Source organism: Dromaius novaehollandiae, chromosome 3, assembly GCF_036370855.1.
Source record: "Dromaius novaehollandiae isolate bDroNov1 chromosome 3, bDroNov1.hap1, whole genome shotgun sequence".
Taxonomy (NCBI): domain Eukaryota; kingdom Metazoa; phylum Chordata; class Aves; order Casuariiformes; family Dromaiidae; genus Dromaius; species Dromaius novaehollandiae.
The window spans coordinates 84,036,629-84,062,230 of NC_088100.1; the positions used below are offsets into that span (position 1 = coordinate 84,036,629).

Below are 25,602 nucleotides of genomic sequence, written 5' to 3' on the forward strand. Positions count from 1 at the left end.
TTTATCAGAAACTAAGGAAAGGAAGGAAAAAAATGTTTTCACTCTATATTTTTAAGTGATGAGGCTACCTCTTGTGGATTAGAGAAGACATGAGAAGGTGAATGGGTTTAGTAGATAAAGATTTAATTTCCTGTATGGCTTTGAGTAAAGTCCTCATTTACGGAGTGGAACAGCAGTATTTTTTGAATTTAAAAAGGTACCATAGGTGTAAATTCATTTCAGATCAAGAAGCATCTGTGCTTTGATAATGAGGTATTATCAGTGTAACTGGAAACAGATGCAACTTGAAGTTTGTTAACTGCGGGAAGTGAATGTGTCTCGAAGACCTTGGATAGGTCTCAAAGTAATGAAGTATTAAAAATGAAATAAAACATCTTGTGACTTAAACAAGGAACCCTGCAGGCAAAGAATTTTTTCCACATAAGCCTTCCTGGAAGGGTAGAGGAGTTGGTTTGCTTTTCAAAAAGCCACAAGACATTCTACAAGACAAATCCTACTTCCATCTACTCCCCACTCTCTTGAGTAATGGGGAATTAACATATCCCAGATAACAGGTCTGCAGAGCTTGATAACCCAAATTATATGAACAAAATAGGAGTAGGCTTTCTGAATTCAAGCCAGTCTTGGCAAAACTACAACTGTTCATGTGGCACTAAGTCAGGAGTGAGAGCTCAGCTGAAGTCTAGTCAGTTCTAGTGTCCTCAATCTGTGGCATGGTTTATCCTCAGAAGCTCAGAGATCATAGAGAGTGACTGTTCTGCAAAAATATCTCCAGTAATTGGTACATGGAAGGCAAGCACTATTTTTTTTTTTAAACGTACTGAAAGAAATTACTTCTAACCTGCATTGTAGTATTAACTGAATGATTACTCTCTGCCTGGACCTGTGGTTTCTCTTCATAATTTGGCCACTGATTCTGAGTTGGACCCATTCGATCCTGGGACTTTGAAGCTGGGAATGTGAAATATTCTCTAGTATAGGTCTGTGTTGGGATGGGATAAGCTTCAGGTCGTGGAGGCAGAGTCTGTTCCTGAAAAAGGTAAAAAGAACATTAGGTAAAATTTACTAATCACACCGATCTGTACAGCATGTTATTCTACATTTCCATTTTTTTCCTATATTTATTTTTTATTCTAAATTTCTATTTTTAAAAATGCATGTTCTAAACATTTTGTTTTGGCTCGTAAAAATATGATTTGTCTAGAATGTCAGATAAAGAGGTTTTCTAATATGAAATATAAGTTGTAGTTATGACCCATGTTTTTTAGGCTCTGAAAACAGATAAGCAATAGTGCCCAAACCTAAAAAAAACTGCAGTGAAAACTTCATGAACAAAATTTAATGAAACCACCCATGGCTGTCTCAATCTCTCATTAAGCTAGATTAAGCAAAAACTCCAACCAGTCACTAGCACCAGCATTATGTTCAAATTCTTAAGTGAGACACTGTTTTGACCCAAGCACACTGCTCCTATTGATAGCTAAGGAAAGTTTAATAGCCAGTATTTTGCTTGCCACTTCTGACCTCTGCACAAAGGTTTCCAGTAGAGACTGAGGTTATTTTGGTGGTAGTTCCAGATGTATAAGCATTCTTCCCTCCAGGGCTTGGAGGCTGATCTGTTGGAAAGTTACAGGAAGTATTTAAATGACTGTTAGTAATAATTTATACAACTTAATAAAATAATAGTATTCACAAAGTAACTACCATTTTTCCTTTGAATAGTTCTAAGAAAAGGCTTTCTCCAAATCTTGCTACTAGGTCAGTATTTTAAAGTTTATCCATTTTTTAAAACAATCACCCCCCTTTGGAATTCAAAGGCCATGAAAAGTAGCGGAGCAAGCATCCAACCCTTAAAGAAGGATAATCTTACTTACTTGCTACATTGGGACTAGAACGATGATCAGCTCTGTTCTTCATTAATCTGTCGTCCCCTGGCAGCTTCTTTGGTTCACTGTACTCCGTCCACGGCAGCTGAGGGCTCTCAGGTGACCCATTTTGAGCAGAGTTATTATACAGCTCAAAACCTTCACTCTTTGGTCGGGGTTTACCTGAGCCACGGCGGTCAGAAACTGTAATAGTTAGATATGTATTTTCCCTCTTTGACTTACAAAACCACTGTCTAGCATACTCTTTCTAAAACAAGAGCTACCTTGCATTTGTAATTGAAAATGAGTTGCTAGTAAAACATATGCTAAATTTTAAAGTCTTTAGTTCCTCAGATGCATAGTGCCATTCTTACATTGACTGTTTAGGATTCCTTTGACTTCTATGCTTCAAAAGAGCTTTAAAAAAGATACCGCAATATCTGGGAAAGCCAAATGAGCTTTACTGAAAAGTCTCTTGACACTCAGAGGCATATGGTGTCTGGGATGGTGTTATAAACGGTGATAATAGGGATTTATTCTTTTAACCCATTCTTTTCCATACTGTAGTACTAACCTATATTTAGAAATTTTCCCCATTTACAGAATTATTTTACATCAGATTTTAAAAAACAAAAACAAAAACAAAAACCTTATCTTTTGGAGTTAGCTCACTGAAGTATGATGATAAAACACACGACTGGAGAAACATCCAAAAACTTTTTATCATCAGATACAGAAACTTAAGAGCAGCCATTTCAATATCGCAAGTTTAAAAATCAATGGCAACGTATGTTCCAGGGGGCTCTGTTTCTATTTATTTCTCTCTCAGCAATGACACTATTCTCTCTGGTTACAAGGAAGTCATCCTTTGAGGGGAGGAGAGAAATTTCTATGAAATGGATGAAAAAGCTACTGAAGTTGTAATGCCCTTTGTACTTATTATATTCCATTTATTAAAATTATTCCAAACAAGGCCTGTGTTTAAATACATTAATTTTTAAAAAGGTATTTACATTTATTAACAATTAGATTAGTCTAATTTTAAACAGTATTTAAAAATCAGATGAACTTTTGATATAAAAGGGAAGCTTCCTTTCTATGGGAACATATGTCTTTTCTGATTTAACGTTTTGGTAATATTTGACAAGATATTGTGAATTACTACATTTTCTGCATTCAAAGGCTTATGAAGTTGTTATTACTATAAATATTATCATTTTTACCTCTTTGCATCATTGGGGATGGCTGATTAAGCAGAGTTGCCAGACCATGGTAAATTGCTCCTTGTTTTGCTACTTCTAGCGTTACTACAGAACCTGTTCTTGTCATAAGTTCTGCTGCCCTGCAATAAGAGCCAAAGAAATAAAACAGAATAAAACTAAGCACTGTATTATTTAGTTTCCTTATGATCATTTTGTACATCATGACTTCTGCTGTTTATTGTGGCAATCTTTCATTTGACAAGGCACTCTTTTTCTGAATAATCTTAAAATTTGCAAAATATTAGAATACAACGACTAGAAGATACACTCATTAAATAGACAACACGTACAGGCATGTACTATTTTCAATATCTGCAGGTAAAGGCCAGAAGCCAAAATATTTAAAATTAGCGCTAAGAAAAATCTGCTCAATGCTAGAGCCCAAATGCACAACCTTTTCTATAAAGATAGAAATACCATATACAGAAAGTACTACACAAACAGCTGAATTTTTGTTACCAAGGTTACATGTAGGCAGTCATAAAAAGCCAAGACACAGCGCAACATGCAAAAATGCCGGCCTGAGACCTTTTTCAATAAACTATTATTCTGGCACTTTGTGTAAAGACACCTAATGAAACCATTCTGTACCTTTCCTGGGACAGGCCCACCAGACTTCGACCATCCACACTGAGCAACTGATCCCCTGCAGCCAGACGACCATCCTAATTACATATTCAAGAGAGGAGGGGGAAAAAAAAATATATCATATACCAATGCTAACTTGGTGTAGATAAAAACAAATATTCATGCATACTAGTAAACAAAAGATGTAAAAATATTTCCAAAGAATCTTTCTACCTTTGAACTTGTGATTTTTAAAAATATTACTAACCACATCTGCAGCACCTCCTTTCACAACAGACTTGACATATATTCCAAGTTTGTCTTGACCAGCACCCTACAGAGAAAGAGGCATTAATTTGCAACCTTTAAATGTGATCTCAAAGAAGCAACCATTCCACAAGTTTTAACTGGAATTTTATATGACTAGATAAACCTCTAATTTCTCACTACTCTATTTCCCCAGACTGCAAAAAACAATTACACAAAAGAGATTTATGTTCATTTGAAGTCAAAAGAAAGTTTTAATATTATGCCTGTTAAACCTGAAAGCACTATTAGAAGCAAAGACTATTTGGACTTAATGTAAGCTTGAAGAATCAAGAAAAAAAATATTAATTAAAATGTATACTTTAGGAGTTTGTTTTAATTCTCTTCTAATGAGAAACACTTATGTGCAGTTTTACATGTAAGTTACTAAGGCTTTTTATACCTCTATGTATTATGCTCCAAAAGACTGCACTGCTACCCTTCCTAATACCCAAATGAAACAAGGTAAAAAGCAGATCATCTGTTATTCTTTGAGGAAATAAAACAAAAAGGAATACAACTATTTTTACATTTATTATGACTGCCTTCTAATGGGTATCTGTAAAGGAGCTGGCGTAAATGAACGGTATCTCTGAATATATAATGAACAGGTAAAGTGAACAACTATAATTCAGAAGCCTTTTACATTGACAGAGCCAATATTTAGATCTACTGCAAAACAGTTTTAATTGTAACATTGTTTTTCAAATAGTATCCCAAGTTACTTTGATGTTGAGAATGCAACTTCCTGCAGGCTTCAACTCTTTTTTTCTTCTTTTGGAAGAAAAAGCATTCATTGTTTCTATCATTGTAATAAAGAAAAATGAAAATCAAAGGTGAAGATTCTTCAAAAGCTAGGGTATACAAGGTTTTCTAAACAGGGGAAGGATTTAATTTTTATTAAGTCTTGAGTTAATCCCCAGTGTTTACTCAAAAGGCGCAGAACAGGAATTACTTCAAGTCCCATGATTCAAGATTAACATTCTACATCTCAGAATATTTCAAAACAATTGCTTGAGCTGTAATGAAAACGAAAAGGAATAAAATGTGGAAATAAAAGACACACAATAAATAACTAAGATAAGGACACTTTCTATGTCCAGGAAGGATATAAAGGGGATTTTAAAAAAAGTTAAATTTGACCAAATGAGGACTTTTTTAAGGACTCTAGGAAACATCATCCATGTAAATGCAGCATGTTATTTATAACTTTCTACCAGAAAAATTGATTTAAGTTATGAGAAATGCAAGTCAGGAGGCAGCTATATAAATATAATAAAAAAGGGAATCATGCTTCACAAATCTACTCTTTTTCCCCAAGCAATCAACAAGTGCATTGGGAAGGAAGATCTGGTTGACACTGCATCTAGACTTCCAAAAAGCACCTGGCAAGATCTCTCATCAGGATTTCTCAAAGAAGAAGAAAGTTGTCATGGGATACAAGTTAAGTTGTCCTTGTACATTAATAACAGGTTCAACCACAGAAAACAAGTTGTTAGTTTTCACAAGGAATCAGAATTAACAGCGCAGCCTAAAATGAATATAATAAATGAAGTTGAGAACTTCTGTTTAAGTCCATGACATGTGCACTGGTCTGTCAATAGTGACAACACAAGCATTTGCAAGTGCACAAATACGCATACAACAGTTTCTAAACTGGCCTGAACTCCTTCAGAAAGATCTTTGTAATCATTGTTTTCAGAGCACTTTTCACATGTCAGCTCATATACTCATAAGGCAACAGTGCTATTAGAAAAAAACAGATTAGAAACCACCACTGTCGCTCAAAATTTAGAGGGCTCACACTTAGAAAACTTTTTATAATTCTGATGACCTCATTACAGAAAGACACCAACAAAATACGAGGTTCAGAGAAGGATAACAAGGATGATTGGAAACACGGAACAGCTTCCTTGAGAGAACCAACTACATCGACTCAGACTCTTCAGCTTAGGCACAATCAAGGAAGGAAGTAACGATCTACAGAATTATGAATGGCACCGATAGCTTTGTTGGTAGCTGAGGTAGAATTATGTATAATCTTGCTCATCAGCTTTCTTATTCATACTACCAGGTAGTATATTTAAAAAGTCAACAAAAAACACTTTTTCACAGAATTAATGTCATAATTAAATTGGGAAACTGCCAGAAAAAGGGCTACTGTGGATAATAAAACATAAACAGGCTTAAAAAAATAAAATAAAACAACAGATTCTTGGAAGTAAGGTCCTTCAAAGGCTATCAGGAAAAAAAAATGATGCAAATGCAATACATCCTGATGTGAATTCTGAAAATACAGACTGCTAGAAACTAAGAGAAACCACTTATACTTGCTTTGTCATGCTCTTTGGCTCCCACCGTTAGAGAATACCAAATTAGATGGAGTTTTGCTCTCAGTATAACTGTTCTTATATGCTAAGCCTTAAAATAATTCCTCATTACGATTCCAATAAGCTGGCATTTTGCTCATTGTTCCTTTTTTCAAAATGTTTTCATGAATCCGATACAGTTTGTCAATCTCTATCCTATGCTTTTAAGAAGAGTTATGACAGACATGATAAGTCACCTCACTTAAAACTAATGAATTTTGAAAGGACAAAAATGGTTTAAAAATACATCTCTATTGAGATTACAGTCAACATCTCCACCAAGTATCATGTCTCATCACACATTATCAGGACAGATGAGTTCCTTCTTCTCTGCCTACTTTATATGACATTTAATATGCTTGTAACAAGATGTCTATACTACCACTTATGCTTAGGAAGACCTCTCACTAAGCATTCTCAGAGTTAATTCATCATCTTCCTTTAAGTTTTACCCTAAGCCTTATAGGCACTTGAATCTAAACTATCAATTCTTATTAACAGAGACTTATTTTTGCTTCAGTTCCACCTCTCCAAAAAAGGACAGCAGTATTTTCCTACTTCTCAAGAATGCATTAGAAGAAAATGTACAGTTAATAGGGGCACAGAGAGTGTGTTAATATGTAGTTAGACATGCAAGCTAAACTCCAAAGTGAGTGAAATTCTCGTATGCCCCACATGAATTTTTCTCCTAAATACTGTTTACTGATGATATTACAATAAAACAGGGTTTTTTTGGTAGACTATTAATCTACTTTTTAAAAAAAGAAAAGTGAAAGTCAGCAAAGCTTAAATTATTCCCTGACAAACAAAACACATCAATAATATGTGTATACCAATCATAGTAACTAATATGGTAAAAGTTTTTTCCAGTTAATTTTACTTTCTCCCTGAAAAGCTAAAGCATATATATCTGTATGCTGTTTGAACAGAACACAATTGTCGATAAGCTGGATGATTGTGGAAAGCAAGAATGTTTTAAGTACAAGAAGATAAACTTTTTTTTCCTCTAGATAAATATATTGGGAACCTAGAATGCAGTTTCTCCAACATATATAACCCATTACAAAACTGCCCAAACCTTTATTTAAATTAAAAAAAAAAAGTTCTAGATGCAAAAAAAGGTCATTTTTGTAGTAGTAAATTCTCTAACATTACCAATTTACCTGTTTTTCTTCCACATTTAAAGCAAGTTTTTCATAATTCTTGCAGAAAGTAAAAGAATAGCACCCTTTGGGGGAAAAATTCAGAAAGCCTCCCCTTTGAAAACTTCCCTTAAATTATTAAAGGTGTACAAAAGGAAAAACAAAACAAAACAAAAAACAAAACAAAACTACCCATTTACTGTTTCTAAATTAGCAGACACACCTTCTAGTCATATTTTTCAATTAGAAGAACCATTTGTGGGAAATGCTTAAGGCAGCCAAAAGAAACCTATCACACAAGTAAACTGGGGGGGGGGGGGGGGGGGGGGAGGGGTCCATAAACATTGGAGTCACTAGTAGAACATGCAAAATAACAAGGCAATATTTCACCTGGCTGTATAAAATCATTTAACTTTTCCAGGAGTTCAGAAACATTATATACTTTATTTCAGTAAAAATAAAAAGAGCTGTAAACACAATTATCACATCAAAAGCAGTCGACATTGGCTTCAGTTCACCTAGGTTACAACTGCACAATAGTCCAACCCTAAACTGCATGAGCATAATAGTCTGTTCTGAATACCTGCTTTGCTTTAGCTCTCAATGTTATCTACTGTTACAATGCATTGCTGAAACAGAGAACCATAAAGAAAAAGTTTTATAAGGAATGTATCAACCTATCAGAATTAGGAAAACAAACTGTGAACCAAAAAAGGGGTTATTATATGATATTTATAGATTGTCATACCTCAAGTACATCAGGCCTAAGCTTCAAAATGAGAAAACCCTCATTCCGCGCTTTTACAATAGAGTTAAATTATTGAGACAAAAGAGAAACTCAAAATATAAAAACTGCATAAAGCACAGAAATAAATTTTAAGGCCAGCAGTGGAGCTGGCCAAGAAAGTTGGGGTATTTTACTTCACAGTTCAGGTCTTCTCAATATCCTAGTTACACTGTTATTTCATTTGACTGAAGCCTACAGAGGCCACCCCTTCACCGCTTGCTCCCTTTACTACACTGCGTAAGACTGTCTCTAACCATACAGGAAAGGAGGTTGATAGGATCAATAAGGGAGGGTAAGATTATTCTTATTAAATTATAGTGCCAATTTTTATCAGGCTAAAACAACTGTTTACCTGTAGTAATAAATGCATAATTTTCAAGGGCTGTGAATATACAGGACAAATATCAGGTAGGCTTTTGACATCAGACCCTGAACTGGGCTTTTTATTGCTAGAAGCACAAAAACCATAAAGAAGGAAAATCAATGCCAGGAAGTTTTCATCATTTAAATGTAACAACAATTCATCTATGTTAAGAGCATATATATGAACAGATAGGTCTCCTCCATGACTTTCACTAGGGAAATGTTCTCATATTTTTAACAAGCAACATAAAAAGAGGAGTTTGACTTAACAGAGGATGTTTCATTTTAAACACTCTCCAAATAACTTTCAAATCAGTTTAAATATCATGACATAAAATATTCATGTTTTTCTGTAGCAGCAGCCTCAGCTTCCACTACTCTGAAGTTTCAGGATTTTTAGCCCAACCATTTAACTGTTTCAAATTCCTAAATCCTACTGTAGTTCACCTATAGACTTGCCGGGCAGCTCTGAGCGGTATCTGCAGACCAAGCCTCTAGCAGAGGTTGATTCCCAAAACAAACAAACAAACAAAAAAAAGCAGAGTCCCACACTTAACAGAGATGCTAACTGAACAGGGAAAAAAAACTTGTTACGAACATTTAAAATTAAGATGAATTTTAAGCTTTCAAAATCCTGCATGGCAAGCACATCCAAAGGATACTTCCCAACTTTGCCACAGACCATCAGACTCCCCTCCCATCCCTGACATAAACGCAATTTTAGCAAGGGATGGAGAAGACTAGGGTACCTAGAAGTACCTTTACCTTAAGTAAATACATCCCATTTAAAAAGAAACAAAAAAATACACCTTTAGTGATGTAATTATACAACAGGACTTTAAAAAGTTCCCAGATTTTTTTTCAGAAATTTTAATTGACTCTTTGAGTAAAAAAATCAAAAAACTCCAGAACATATTTTCCTCCATGCTTGGGATTTTTCATCTATAAAACATCCAACTTGTGGGAAATCGAGGAAAACACTGTGAAATGACTGTATAGTCCAGAAAGTCCTGTATAATTAAAGCCCAGTAACTGCATTTGCATGATACTTATATTAACTGGATGGAAGTTGTTCTTCTCATCCTAAAGATATGTTAAGAAATAAGTTAATGCTTTAAAAACAGCACAAGTTGAAAGATGTTAGCATAACGCATTTGCAAGCTTGGCATGTACTTAGATTAAATTGAATAAGAGTATTGAAATAATTATTCCTAAATTTGCAGTGACTTACAGGTTGTTGCAGAAATTCTATGACAATGGTGAACATTCTCTTGTATTTAGAAGGAATTTTAATAGAACATCTAATCCTACTTGGGAGGTAAAGGCAAACACAGGATACTTCTGCATACAAAAGTCTGCTTAAAATGCTAACTGAGGTCTTTATCCTAAATCTAAATGAAGAAAGGAATGTATGGGAAAATATTTGTCTAAGTGACCAGACTACCTTGTAAGTAATAATAATAATAATAAAAAGTCCTTTTCTAAGAAACAGAGCAAGAATAAAAGGTGGTACGAGTCAAGTGGATAACCAAGAAATTGAGATATGAAATGCTATCAATAAATCCAGCAATTAAAACTCAGCACAAGCTCTATCTCCCTTACACTTGTTTTTATTGCACCTGCATGGTTTACATACGCTACACAACAATTCTTAAAGCAGAACACAAGAAAAAGACAGGTAAGCTTTCAGAGGAGAGAACAAATTAGAGAGGAATAACTTCATTCTTCTCATAGTCCCCTGGTTTCAAGAGTTCTTATCATGGAACAAAGAAACATGTTTAGAAATATCTTTCAAGATGGATTCTATAACTACAACCTGAGGATATAAATAAAAGGAAATAAAACACTAAAGGGCTTAAGTTTGTTACACATTTGGATGACCATGATTGTTGGGAGTTTCACATCGGTACAATTCACAGGTCACGGGTTGCCTAGTTTCATGCAAATCCAACTATTAATTTGAAATGAAATGGTAACTTCCAAGTATTAAGGTGGTGCTAATTATGCACTACTTTAGTGTAAGCGCTGTTCACAAATGTTCAACTACATGCAAATCTGTCAAATTCACAGAAGAAAAAATTATAACAAAACACTTATTTTTCTGGTGATTTTTTGCTAAATTGACAAGGGACCTTCTCAAATAACTGAGTATGCCCTACATATAAATCTGACGCTGTCTTCTACATATGAAGCCTACACATAAACAAACATTGTAATTCAACTCTAAAACAGCTTGATAAGGAAAAAGAGGGTGACGTACCCATGGCACTACATAAAGGTTGAATAAGGAAAGGAAATAATGTATTCGTGAAATTTCTGAATTAATTATTCCCAGTCAAAGCAAAAAAAAAAAAAAAAAAAAAAAGTTTTATTAGGAGAAACTAAAATTGTAAGCAACAATCCCAAGCTGCTAAGTAACATGTATAAACACTGAAAACAGCAGACAATCTCATGATCAAAAAAGTAGCTTACACGTGTAAGAGAAAAAAAATTAGCGCTAACTATTATTTCATTTGCTTGAAAGAATAAGATGTTTTATAATTTCTCCATCACTGAATCAGGAAAAAAGCAAACAAACCACATTTACAGTATAAACAGAGCTTCATCTGAAAATACGACCAAAGACTGAGGAGCATAGAACAGTTAACTAGCTGAAACTTCAGCAAGAGCCTTCAACTCCTTCAAGAAGAGCCTTAATGAATTCAGACAGACTGAGGCCAACAGAAGAGGATCAACATTAAAAATCTTACCCAAGGGACAGCTTCTGTATATGTATCATTTCACTTTTTTCTTCTCTATTAATTCAGAAAAAGCTCTCCCTTAGAAGATGAGGATAGTTTCCTATAATGTTTAATCTCATTTAATTATAACAGACAGAAATTTTACTAATGAAAGAACTAAAAAATTAAGTATTAATTGCTATTTGTAAATCTGCCTTTGATAAGGCAAAAAGTGTCCAACACTAGATCCCCTCATTAAAAGAGCACCGGGAAGATGAAGAAGGTAACAAAAAAATCACAAATACTCTGTTCATCAGTCTTCGGTATTACTCTTCAAGTCACACAGACTGAGACATTCACAGAAATGTGACACTGAGGATGAATACAGCACAAGGATAAGGGGGAATTTAGTGAGGCATGATCTGCACTGATTAATGCTATTTAATTCAACATCTTTGTTAAAAGTTCAGAAGGTGAAAAACAACACAAAGTTGATTAATACTGGAGCTAGCAAAAAAAAAAACTATTAAAAGGATTTTAAAAAAATCTGGAAACTCACCAGGGACAGGGGGATGGGAGGAAAAGAAAGTTGATACAACATAGCAATGTCAATCAAACGTTTAATTTGACAAAAGAAAATATACAGAGATATGCTCAGGCGACAAAGGTTTATGGCAGACAAATGCATACAAGATGCAAAGACTTCATACATGTTGTCAGAAGTGGCAGTTGTCCTTTTTCAACCTTGTATGAATCTCTGCTTGACTACAAAAACTCCATCATGTTAAATAAGCTAAAGGATGGAGTTAGATAATGAAATCCAATCTCAACTTTTGAAACGGTGTAGCAATAAAGAAGTTATTTTTAATCGTGTCAGCTTATCAGTTTGGCCTTCTATTAAGAATCACATCAGTGTACAGTAGTACGTACTTGCTTTCACATTTAGTGTTATTTTGCAAGCCCCTCCATGCTCTAATAAGACTGCACCCAGCATACTGCATTTGCTTCAAAACTTACTACTAAATCTATGGGCATACAAGAGGGAGCGTTAAAAAAAAATTAAAACCACTTCTATGGGGTAATCAGACTGAGTAATAATGGAAAACAAGATAAACTATAGTGATCTGAACAAAAACCCACAACTACTATGACATATCAGAAGGACGCAAAATTGAGAATGAACAAGAATACAATAGTAAAGAATTAATAAAAAAAAGACAGAATTAAAGAAAATATTTAAGGATGACAGATATCACTATTAGTGTTGCTAAGCCACAAGACAGATGAGTTTATAGGACTTCCTGTGTCAGTAACAAACACAGGAAATTTTGGCTCTTGTACATTAGATCAGCCATAAAACTGGAAAATACCATATAGTTGCAGTTAGAAGAATAATAAAAGCAGATATACAGTCTTGCTAGTGGCAATAGGAATACCTAGCCCACAAACTGGTTATTCAGCACAGAATTAAAAGTAAACATAACAAAATCCACCTCTTTACCATTGTGCATGTGCCAGATTAAGCAGCCATAATGGTATGGTGAAGACAACAGGCTACCATTTTTAATGAGACTCAACAGGCAGCTGGATTTCAAAGCTAACCACTTAAGTCACAGAGGGATCTAACGCAAGTGGTATGGTGGGTTCGAGTTGCTTAGACACCAACCAGTCTCAACAACGCCCTAGCCTAAAGGTATCAGAGTGGGAAGAAAGGTCTATCTGTTGACAAGGCGAGAACTCCTTAACAGTTAAGCTACAAACATCCTCAAACCTCCTGCTGCACAACTAGTCTAGGTCCAACATAAATTAGCTATACTTTATCCTAGGTTAGTAATATTCTTGCATTTTTAGTTTATCTGTAGGACGACCCACTTGTTTTAACACCTATGATTAGAATTAAAACTATGAAATCTATTATGGAAACATTTTTCCAATTCTTGTTAGGACTACAAAACTGGAGTATTAAATAGCCTGAACGAAGTAAAAAATATGCAGCTGTAAAACACATCTGCATGTGTGGTGCCTAACCAAACTTGTAATTCTCCAGAAAGTTAACAGCAAGGCCTTGTCATTACATGTTTTAAAGTATCATTTGCCTATACCTGCCTAGCTTTGCATACTTTGTTCGTCACTCTAAGTTTCCGATAAAAACTGTCAGAATCACTTTTGATGGAAAAAAAAAAAAAAACTTCAATAACAAGGTTTTTATACACATGTATTAAAATCTACTTTTAATTACAGAAAATGGAAGAAAGTCTTTCTAATGGCATTCCAGTACTGATTTGAAGATTTCTGTCTTAAATCCATAGTATATTTAAATGGTTTCAAGTTTCACATAAATAGCAACCTGTTTCGAAATGAAGGTATCTTCATTTCCCAGTTAGTTTAATTGAATCCACACACATCCAAAAAAAGTCATACAGCTATCAACTACATTCCAAGTAATGTGCCAACTTACGTGGCTTCAGATATAAAGACTACAACATGTCAAAATGCTCCAGATTGCAAGTTTTCTTCACACAAACCATCAGAATTATTTTTTGAATCATTTCCAAGACTTGCTTGGGTTTTGCATAATTACGGAAACATTTTTAAAAACTTAGTTTTAAAAATATAGATTTCACATATGTATGTATACATATGCACACACAAATATATTTTGCTGGAATATTAGACTCTGCTATCCTTTGCAACATTTCAAGGATGGTATTTTTTCCTCAAGTCAGTCTTTCTTGGGAAGCCTCTGTTGCATTTTCTAAAAACTAAGCAATTTAAAAACAAAATGAATCCCTGTAACTAAAGTATCTTTAAACCAAACAATAAATGTCTGCCCTATGATAGAAACCTAGCAATAAGGCCTGAATTCAACTATCAGGTCTGAAATCTTTTATCTGCCTACGCCGAGAGTAGATTTTACTGGTTTTTATCAAGACTGAGTCTCTTATTCCAGACTCTAAGTTTACACAGAAGATCTTCAGAGGTTTTTATAAACAACCTTAAAGGCAAGTTTATGCAACAGAATCAAGTCTCAGTCTGACTTCCCCGGCAAGTAGTTAGCCTAGAAACATTTAAATAATCCAAGTTTATACACATTTTAAAGAATGCCAGTTTACTAAACTATTGCAGCCAGTTTACAAACATACCCTCTAGGATGTAAAAAGCAAATGCTTCTGAAAAAACAAACACAATACCCACATTCCCCAAAGCTGAATGTATTTTGTAGGTCGTATTTGGATGAGAACAAGCATTTTTATCTACTTTATGTACAGAACATACCCTGACTGTGATTCACCAAATTACTTGCTGTCAGTCCAGAGAAATGAGAAAGACTAACTTTGCACCTACTGGTCCCGCCTCCGAAAAGGGCGAACTTCTTTGGGATTGAAGACCAAAAAAAAAGTTTGACAGAGGAAGTGAAGACCTCAGCCCCCTCAAGACCAGTTTAGAGACTTTGGAAATCTATCATCGTTAGAGAAAATACTTCATAGCGTGCTCTATATAATTTCCAAATAAAAATGAGGTGAACCAGTTCACTGTGTGTAAAACTGGTCCTTTAGTTGTGGCTACAGCTGCTGTGATTCATGTGGTACTCTGATTTTTTAAAAAAATTCAGTAACTGACCCATGCTCCACATACAAATACTTCTGTTTTCCCCCTCACATTCTCCCTCCGTGGCAGTGGTGGTGGGGAAAGCAGCATTTTATGAATTGGACAAAGTACAGTCACAAGTGGGGAAAACATCTCCAATTAAGCAAAACAGGCAGCGGAGATTCAAACTTTGGGGCCAATCAACATTATTAGGAGGCATAGGAACACCAAGCATTTAACATTAATGAACAATTCTGTTATTGCACTAAGTAGCACTGGGTAGGGAAACAGATGAAAAATAAACATCTTATGATCCAGAGAAAAGCTAGATTGCAAGCTGTACAATCCGAAGGACTCGGAAGCATCCAACATACTGAGAGAACTTTGCTCTATTTACAAATAGCCTGAAAAGAGGAAACCATAACAGACCAAAAAGTTTTGTTATTTTCTTTAATGGAATAAGGGTTTTCAATCAAGTGCCTGTTACTTTGTTAAAAAGGAATGTTTGCAATAAAGACCAACTTGCATGCAATGTAGTTAAGTGAACATACCCTACATCTTCCTAAGGCTTGCTTTTCCCAGGAGATAAAAGACCAAAGAATCCAGGATATTGTATAATGGGCTTACTGAAATGGCATTAATTAAATATGTAGTTTTTTTTCTTTTTTTTTTTTTCCACCAAATTATGGCACTCAGAATTCTCAGTAAAGCAATTAGGTATACAAAGAAAGCACACAGGCAGACACAAATAGCTATAGTGTCTTCCGTGGTAGACAGAAGTATATCAGTGTAAAAAAAAAGATTTCTCTCATACTCTAGAAATTGAATGCTTCCAAACAGTATTTTCCTTGATGAAAAGCAAAGCAAATAAAGGAACTAACTAAAGCAATAGACGGGATTGAAATCAAGTATTCAACAGTTTCTTCCTAATTATACTTTACTCTTGGCTCTACTGAAACAGGAAAAGAAGTACGTAAAGTGTTTCATACAATGCATCTATAAAAGACTAAGCAAATTTTATTCAAGATTTTCTTAACCCTTCTGAAAAGGAAGCGTCTCCTATCATGATGAATGCTGCAACTGAAGAAACACACAATATCCACAAATTGATAAAGGTACTCAATTTTTTTTTTATTTTTAACCAAAGAAAATACATTGGCCTGTCTGAATCAGTTTATCTTTTCTTTTGTTCAAAGGAAAAAATATGTTGAGCTCAAACAAAATATATTGCTTGAACTCTATTCCCAAGTAAGTGCTCTAACTTCTTAATGTAAATTTGCTAGAAATACTTCAAGCCGTGATATACCAACATCTATGTAAAGTTATGCACAAATCACACAAATCTAAGTTGCACTTCAGATTCTGCAGCACTCTTGAGGCAATTCTGAACTAATGCCTCACCTTTATTGGTCTGTAGATGGTACTTCATGGACAAGATTTTTCTGACAATCTAATTTAGTTAAAACAAAACAGAAAAATAAAAAAGCCTTGCACTTTTTGCAACAAATAGATCTTCACTCTATAGCTAAGAACAAATTATGACAGAAAAAAACATAGTACAGTCCTCCACATAAATTTGCTGGGCAGTTTAAGGTGGATACAACTTAATGCAGTATCAGTGGATATACTACCAAGTACTCTTAAGCATTTAAATTTCTACTCCAACTGAAAGTATTATTCATGCTGAAATAGTCAACACAGAGTTTGCTAGCTTCTGAAAGTGTTTTTTATTGAAGGAAGTAAAAAAATTTAAAATTAAAATGATATATTAACATGTACTTAAATGGAATTTAAAAAGTTATTTGAATGACAGAATTTAATGAAGTCTGTCAGAGGAATGCTAGTTAAAGTTTTGTACACTATTACTTTCGTGAGTTTGCTAGCAAGTGTCTGCATACAGAACGCATTAATGCATGGAGGAACTGGCACATCAATTTTATTTAGACAGGCTCTTAAAAACCCCTTTGTTCCAGAAGGCATTAAATACAAATGTCTGGGTAACCCAATTGCAATCTGAATCTAAATAAATGCTAGTAAAAAAGACAAAAACACTCTACTTCAGCAGAGCTGCGGTCTCAGCAAGTGAGAAGAAAAATCATGCTGTGCTGGCATAAGTTTTAATTTTTACAGAACATATGAAAGCATTAGCAAGTTATTATGCAGTATCTATAAGGTACCAAAATTTACCAAAAAAACCCTCTGGAAGTTAGGAATTAACAGGAAACAAGCAACTTACTAACATATAGCTACACGTTTGTCCATGAGATAAACTAAATTGGCAGCTTGCATTATATCTTACTCCTGTGAGACTGAAAAATTTGTGGTAGAAATGCTAGTGAAATACTACTTTTTTTAAAGTAAGTTCCTCCTAAGAAGTCTGTTAATGCAACATCAGTAGTTCAAACCACAGATGTGATTTAATATCAAGCATTCAAAAAAAAAACAAAAACAAAAACAAAAACAAAAAAACAAAAAAAAACCCCACCAAACCAAAAAACCCCCCAACGAAAAGAACCCAGACCCGTCAATGGTCTGTATTTTGCAAACTTACTGTAGGTACAATCAAATACCAGGTTATCACCGTTATTTGTAAATATAAATCTAATTTTCTACTTTGAAAAAATAAAGCTTTTAAATTAACATTTTTAAGCCAGTTCCCCCTAAATATATTACCTACGAGATTATACTACAAGAACATATTACCTAATACATTATCAATGAGATATTTGTAAAACAAACTTTCAGAAAAATTTCATATTTAAATTGATAATCCTGTAGTGTCAAACCCTCCTTAAATTTAACACCTTAAATTGACTGTGTTAAATATGAAATGAAGAACAACTGTTTAGAAGATAAATCAACCTAGAGTGATTTAATTAATCCTTAAGAACAAACAAGGTTACTGAATAATACAAGTTATTTATGGCTAAGATGACACACACTTGTTTTTAGAAAAGGAAAACTCGTCCCCACAATATTCATTCATAAAATGTCATACTGAGACTTTGAAATGCTTCTATTAAAAAAAGAAGTCATCTTATCATAATTTAGTAATTGCTGTGGAAATATTTAATTCAATTATCTATCAAAAAACCCTAAAAATATAGTTTCATTTACATACAGGTGCATGAATGTGTATTTTAAGGTGTATGTGTGTATTTTAAGGTAACTTTTTCTGTTATACTACTAAAAGATGACAAAGTATGAAGTGGAAGAGAAATATGCAGTATACTTCTATGAACTAAACTGTAGCATATTAATGACTAACTAGCATGCCAAAATTAATCAACAAAATCTGATCCACCACGCTTGCAGAACACTGGAATCCTTTCTTTTGTGCAGCAGCAGTCTAAACAGAATTTAAATGCCTCTGTGCTGTAAATGTGCTAAATATAAGATATTCTAACTGGAAAATATTTGTATGTTCTGGTCTTTTTGGGAAGTCTACAGAATATTTAAAATCTCTTAAGAATACTGCTTAGGATGTGAATTTTAATTATTCTATTAAGACTTTATAAATGGAAAACGGGCTTTTAGAGGAATCTGGATTAAAGCCAACTAATACGACAAGTAAGCATATCACACAGGTCATGCTATTCATGCTCTTCCACAGTAAAACAGTAGTTATCACACCTGAATCTTTTAATATTAAAAGTCACTTCCACAAATTTGAGAAGTGCATATAAAAAATAAGCTAAAAATTAGTTAAGCTTTTTCTTTTAATTTCTGGAAAGTTACCTACTAGCCTCTGACTATATTTAACTGCATGCTACATTACATTGTTACTACATGAACAAATAACTACTGGCAGGTTTAAACAAGCAAGAGAGCAGGAAAAATTACACGGATAACATTTAAAACTTAACAGAAAAACAGTCCCAACAGAAACCTGAACAGACTTACCATGGATTCTGTTCTTCCAACAACAGAAAACCACATTTTGATCTTCGGGACTACAGATCCTTGAAAGAAAAAAAACAATTCTCCACTTCTCTTTCAGCCCTCAACAGCAACCAAGTCTGCTGGATTTTCCAAGATACCCATCAAGATAATTCTGAGCTGGATGCTATGACACAGTATAGCATTTATCAACACCAGCTATAACCAATACAATATTCAGTCTCTTACGTAATCAGTTATGCTGTTCTGACTTTCATTTACTTTAGAGGCTTTATTAAACTTTGAAAACTGCTAGAAAAACAAAAAGGGAGCCCTTTCGTACAAAAGACAAAAAAACTCCAAATTAAACAGGAAGTAATGTGCTGGCCCACAGATGGCTAAGAAGTCACATGCAAAAGCCCCCAAAAAGTGATATATTTTTAAAGTAAACTGCATGCACACACTGCTTCCAAATCATCTGGATTTCATAAAAACTTAACCGCAATGTGGTTGGGAGTCAGGCAGCTTTTAACATCAAAACATCTTTCAGGGTTAGAGCAACCAAATTCTGCACACAACCTCAAAAAGCAATACTGTTCCCGATGCCCGACCACTCCTACCAACTAGATTTCCATATTCCTGTTATAAAAGCTACTAGTAATAAAGCTACAGAAGCATTACTACAAGAAAACATGCAACACCGCAAATAGGTTAAAGAAGAGGTTAACCTCCTGGGTCACAAAACATGTGAAGCTATGCAATATAACTTTTTAAGTTACAGAAGAAGTTAAGAAATGCTGTTAGATGTTTTCTCAACTTAAGAAAAAAAAAAAAAACACAACACTGTTTACAATCCTCTGGCTGCTAGCAGTTGTTTCATAACTGAACGTCTTTTATCCAGTATGTATTCATATAGCACATATGCTTACTACATGGCTGCTCAAAGCAGCTGTCTTGCCTTAGAAAATACTCTTACAGTAAACTAAGATAAGCAAACTAGCTAATAGGTAGCAATTCTGTTCCCTCAAACATTTTGGCAACATTTACTTTACAAATACTCATTTTTTATTTAAAAGCAATGCATTTAAATATTCTAGCTGTCATTATGTGGAAAGAGGATGAAATGTAGGGTCCCTCAGTGATCCAACACTTCTATATATTCTTTGCCTCACTTCCCATCTTTTACATTACTGTCAATACGCTTTTGATCACTATTATTACAAACCGAAACCATCTATCACAAAGATAAGCAGGTGCAGAACATTTCAACGCACACTGTGCCACTTCCTTGCTTGTATAACCTTAGCTTCAACTCAAATGATCTTTTTTAGATTGCAACAGAAAAGGAAGTGACAATCACTTGGTAATTAAGAACATTTTGTTTGGAAGGCATATGTAAGGGGATTAATTTCCCCATTACAAACTCTTAGTTGGCACAGACTTTGATTATCTAGAAATCCTGCAAACCAGTACAAGCCAAAAGAATCACCAAATTATAAGTTAGTTAGATGTTTCCTCAGGGATAAGCACAAGTTACTATAGAAGTGTAGAATTTTTGCAGTGGGTAAAAGGAACAAAGAAGCATTCAGTAGAAATTACTTGTTTTAATGGACCTTTCAAAATGTGCCCATTTCACTCATCTCTAAAAACATCACCAACACACATTTTAATCAACTTTATACAAGGCCAGTGACAAGAAGAAGGAGTACATTAAGAAAAAGTCGATTTTAACTTAACAAGAAAGGTAGGTCAACACTGACGTGCAAAGGCATTCTCTGTCTTTCACAGCATGCTACTGAGAACAACTGTTTTGTCACATCAAAAGTTATTTTCATAACCAAAGCTGAGTAGTTTCAAAGTTGTATTTCATTATTTGGAACAGTGCCACCTATTGACTAGCCATTGCATTTTCTTTTATTACAGCATTTCTGAAACTTAAGAAACCAGTAGCTAAAGAAACATAACTGGGATCAGCAATCAAACCAGGGTCCTACGCATAGTAAGAGTAACTGTGTTTCTGAAACACAATATAGGTTTTCATTTCTTAAACTATAATGTACTTTCATATGAGCATTTGATAACCACTCTTTTTACATACATATATATATATATCTATATATATATATATATGAGAAAACTAAACTCATTCTGATGCTTGTCTCTCTCTCATTTCAGGTACTCCATACATTTAAATTTCATGAAATTTTAACAGATACTTTATGTATTTGTTAGAGACTTTGTTAGAGAAAGACTTCTGTTTCTACTTTCCTTAGACAAAAGAAAAACTGAGAATTTTAATTCTTATGCTGCTAAAAGACACACAACTTGAGATACATCAGAAAAAGCATTAGTGGAAGCCAACAAGATAAGAACAGAAAGAAAAAAACCCACCCACCATTAAAAGCTTCTCAGTCACACTCAATTCTCTAATCCATTCTTGAGAAAATTGGTGCCTGCACATTCCTCCTTACCTTATTGTTTTTTATGAAGCCCATTAAGGGAAGACCACGCTACTAACTACCTCCAGTAAGCAACTGTGCACTCTAAATAACCCCGTGAAAATAATCTTAATTATTTACCAATTTGGAACCAATTTGGTTCAACATTTAGTGCAAGATGATTACTTCTATCCAATCAACATTCTGTTGACTTCAAACTAAGCAAAAGTTTCTATTCTACACACACTAAACTTCATATAATATAAAATTTGCCTTTTGCTTATGTCAGATTGAGATTTAAAGCATAAACTTATTTAAATCAGCATTCCAATATTGTGGTATGCATATCACAGCAAGATGGCACGCAAATACTGCTGGAAGCACTGAATGCTTCTGCAAGTACGGTACACGTGCTGAGATGAAGATTGCTGCTTCCATCGCAAATCATGATATGGAGGTATTATAAAATTGGTTAAACAAATTGTTAAAATTTTCAAGGCAAGCTTTCACACTGGACAGTAACATTCTTACATAATGCTAACGTAAATTAAGATAGCGTTGCTAGTTAAAACAATGTCTAGGAGAAGCCAGCCAGCTCCATTGAAAATGGAAATGTTTTCCCCTCTTTTATACCCTGCTTCTCTCTAGGTGAGAAATCAGATGTCACAGTTTAAAGTGAAAAACTAATTTCAACTTAACATTTCAAAACATTCAACCGAAATGCAGACGGCAGTCAGAAGTTTGATACATATTTAATCTGGTATATCTCAAAATCTAGTATTTGCTTTTCAAATTATTAACTGACTCCACAAAATCAGAGCAGAACATTCTGAGTTATGTTTTTTAAGACTCTGAATAGTTTTCTCAATAACTGCTGATCATTAGCAACATGTACCTGATACCTGCTCTTGGTTTTTTTTGTTTTTTACAGATTTCAGAAATAAATCTTTAGAGCAGATACCATGCAAACGAACATGAAATGTGCAAAGTTGCAGTGAAAATAGTGCTGTTTAGAAGTAATTAACTATGTCAAATAACTTAAAAGGACTAACAATCATGCCTTTAGCTCTTGCAGTAAATGACAAGGAAGATGAGATTTTTTCCAAAAAGCTTTGTGTACTACGTAGTGAAGAGGCACTAGGAAAGACTTGCTCCAGCTGTTGTATACCACATAATTGCAACCAGGACTCTTGGATATCACAATTACATAATTTATAACAAATTTTAAAATTAAAGATCACATCTGCTATGTGACCCATTTAATAAAGCAAAACCCACCAACTAGTGGAGCCCTCCATCTGGTGGCTGGAGTTGTATGTGCAGTCTATACATTATTACCAACAAGAGAGCAATACACCAGAGATTTCTGTTAAGACAAGAGGAACACTCCCCTTTACCAAGCTACTCAGTATGTTGTAGATCTTAATTAGAAAAAATCATTCAGGCAGCTGTATATTGTGCAAAGGATAAGGTCTCTTGACTTCACAGCAGAAAGTAGGCAAATGTCAATGTACGTATTTGAATTATTATTTTAATGAATGGATAAAACACTAATGCACACACTTTGTTCTTTCCGCATTTTACTGCTTTTCTTCCCCAGATACTCCTGCTACTTATCAGTTGAAGTGCTAAATAACCACAATTATTCATTCTCTTTAATAATATTTTGGATCTGAAAAATGCTACATTAACTTGTAGAGTTTTAGACTTAAATATTATTACTACATCCATATTATGTTTTCTCTTACACTGCTCATACTTGTGTATTTTAAGGAAACATTCCCCAGCCAGAAGAAAAGTATGATTAATACCACATGCATCATCTTCCACAGTAGGCTTAAAACAAACAAACAAACAACCTTAATAACACTTAAACTGATTTACATACCTTGGCAGCAACGATGCTCAGGCCCATTCCATTTTGTTTTTTAAGTGTTACAGTGATAATTTCAGGTTCTTTCCTCAAAGGCTGAGTCTATTGAACAGGGAATGGAGGGAGGGAAGGGTAATGGAGATGAAAAAAGACAAAAGCTCATACTCACTGCCAGACTGAGAAAATCACCATGCAGAATAACCAACCTACAATCAAATCTGTTTATGCAGCAAAAAAATCTCACCCCCTAAATAGTATGTCCGGAACTTAATTTTAAAAGTAGAATCTGTTACACTTGATTAATACGAATTCACATTATCAAATATTACACCTGTGTTCTGTACAGTAACAAAGTTATAAAGTCTATCAATTTTCTCCTTTTCTAATTTAACAGTTACAGTAAAGAAAGATTCCAAGTGATTTATAATTTGACATGTAATAGGTCTATAAAATGCAGTAACTTTTACAAAAACAGATGTTTAAACTCAGTAGGGCCCTTTTAGAAGGGTGAGGATGATCTGTCTGGAGTTCAGTTTTTAATGTAGCATCTAGAACATAATTTTGCAAAGATATTATGGGACAGTTAATTTCAAAGACAGACTGTTAAAGCCTTGAAAGAAAGTTTCCATAAAAATTCACTTCCCAAAATCCCACAATTAGAATAAAACCCCAGCCTCTGGCACATTTTCAGTGGTTCTTTTTTTTGCATCTTCACCATGTTGTCAGGTCCCTGTCAAAAAAGTTGACATTAAATCCTGATGAGCTGAAGCACATGAATTAGAGCATGTGAACCCTAGCTTGCACCCATATTAAAACTTGCTTACTGCAAGTTCCACAAGACACATGAAAAAGCCAAAATATAAAAAAAATTCAAAAAAATAACACCACTTCCTGATTAAGTTAAAATGTTTGGAAAACAAGTAGATTTTAGACTATGAGCATTCTAGCACACCTGTGCCAAAGACTGCAGAAGAACAGAATCTATTCCTACCTTATTCAGGAATTTTTTCATTAATTTAAATGGAAACATTATTTAAACTAGAGTCAACAAAAAAACATATACACTGCGAAAGGTGAGAAACTTCTACAGAAAAATCATGCTGAAGAAAAAGCCACAAGACACCAGGAACATAACTTTGTCACTACTCTATACGTGATTTCTCTTTTGGCATGACAATTAAAAAAATAAATAGAAATCCTCAAAGAAAACTGAGGAGGACTCCCTAACTTGGGCCATTCTCTAAACTACCAACAGAAGCAGAATTGTGATGACAGTTTTGGCTTGCAAAAAAAATAAGACAGCACAACTATATAACCGAACATCTATCTAGACTACCCACACATTGTTGCACCAAGAGGTGATTTGTGAACCTGCATTTAAAGCACAGTTCCATACTGAAGACTTTTTCCACTGTCATGCTTAGCACCTTCAATTAACATACATGCACTAGAGAGAAGACTGATCAGATTAGGTTATTTGGACAGTCAACTGGTGTTAATTTCTCACATTTCTTTATCAAGTCTTTTTAATGCAGAATGACCAGAACTCTACTGTAGCTGTCTCTTAGTATGAGGAACAGCAAGTACCTAGCCTAACTCCAGATTAGTTTTTCTTCCACTAGCTCTAAAGAACATATTTCTTTACAACAACAAAGGGAGGAGGAAGAGCATGATGTCTCAAGAAGGCCTCTGCTATGCTCTCCTCAATCAAGTCCCCTTTTAGCAAGATATCAAGCCTGCAGAAGCCTGGCTAATCAATTCAATACTGGGCTCTGCTGTATCAGCTGTACACACTAGGAGATACTCTCTCCTGTTCCAACAGCAAAGAAATCCTTTATACAGTCTTGCTGCAGTGACCGAACGTCACCTAACAAATGCCATGTTACGAACAGGGTAAATGAAGCTTTCCAGTCCCTTTTAATACTCATTATCAGCTTTTCTATGCAATGTTTCAAGGTACTGTACCCTCACTAGTAAAAAAAAAAAAAAAAAAAGTCATTTTTTCACGAGTATCACTGTTAGGACAGCTCTAAGGAGGATGAAAAGTCTTTTTGCTTTAAAACAAAAAGACTGATGTCTTGCAAAGGCAAGCCCTTCCTGCTCACTTCTTTCTGAGGGCCAAGAATTTTATCTTAGAAGGCCTTAGGAAGATAGGTAAATTCCAGTTTACTTTTGGTCTTCCTGATTTCATTATAAGCATTATAAATATGAAGCTCTTTCTAATTAGTTGCTCTAAAAACTGTTTCATATAAAGCCACTGTCTTTCCAAGTTAATTAAAACTTTGATCTACTTGGTTATCACTTATTCTAAATAAAACAAAACCAAAAAAAACCCCTAACACAAAAGAACACCTCACATGAAACTGTAACCCTCCTTTAATAACAAGTCCAATGAAAAAGAAAACTGCAGATTTTTTCCTGAAAACTTAACAGAAACAAAATT

The 25,602-nt window shown here is 34.4% G+C and overlaps 1 protein-coding gene across 20 annotated transcripts in view; it reads right to left on the bottom strand.

The window, feature by feature from the left end:
- The window catches only part of AFDN (afadin, adherens junction formation factor), a 137,625-nt gene that overhangs the window by 20,306 nt on the left and 91,717 nt on the right, over positions 1 to 25,602 (bottom strand). For 19 of the 20 annotated variants that reach the window (XR_010388476.1, XM_064509316.1, XM_064509329.1 and 16 more), the window contains 7 exons: positions 23,175 to 23,261; positions 3,963 to 4,028; positions 3,719 to 3,792; positions 3,089 to 3,207; positions 1,875 to 2,069; positions 1,525 to 1,616; positions 842 to 1,030 (listed from right to left, as the gene is read on the bottom strand). Coding sequence is in view for 19 of the 20 variants with exons in the window: in XM_064509316.1 (XP_064365386.1) it covers positions 842 to 1,030; positions 1,525 to 1,616; positions 1,875 to 2,069; positions 3,089 to 3,207; positions 3,719 to 3,792; positions 3,963 to 4,028; positions 23,175 to 23,261 (822 nt within the window). In the remaining variant the exon portion in view is untranslated. The remainder of the gene's footprint in view (positions 1 to 841; positions 1,031 to 1,524; positions 1,617 to 1,874; positions 2,070 to 3,088; positions 3,208 to 3,718; positions 3,793 to 3,962; positions 4,029 to 23,174; positions 23,262 to 25,602) is intronic. The other variant, XM_064509317.1, reaches the window with a different exon arrangement.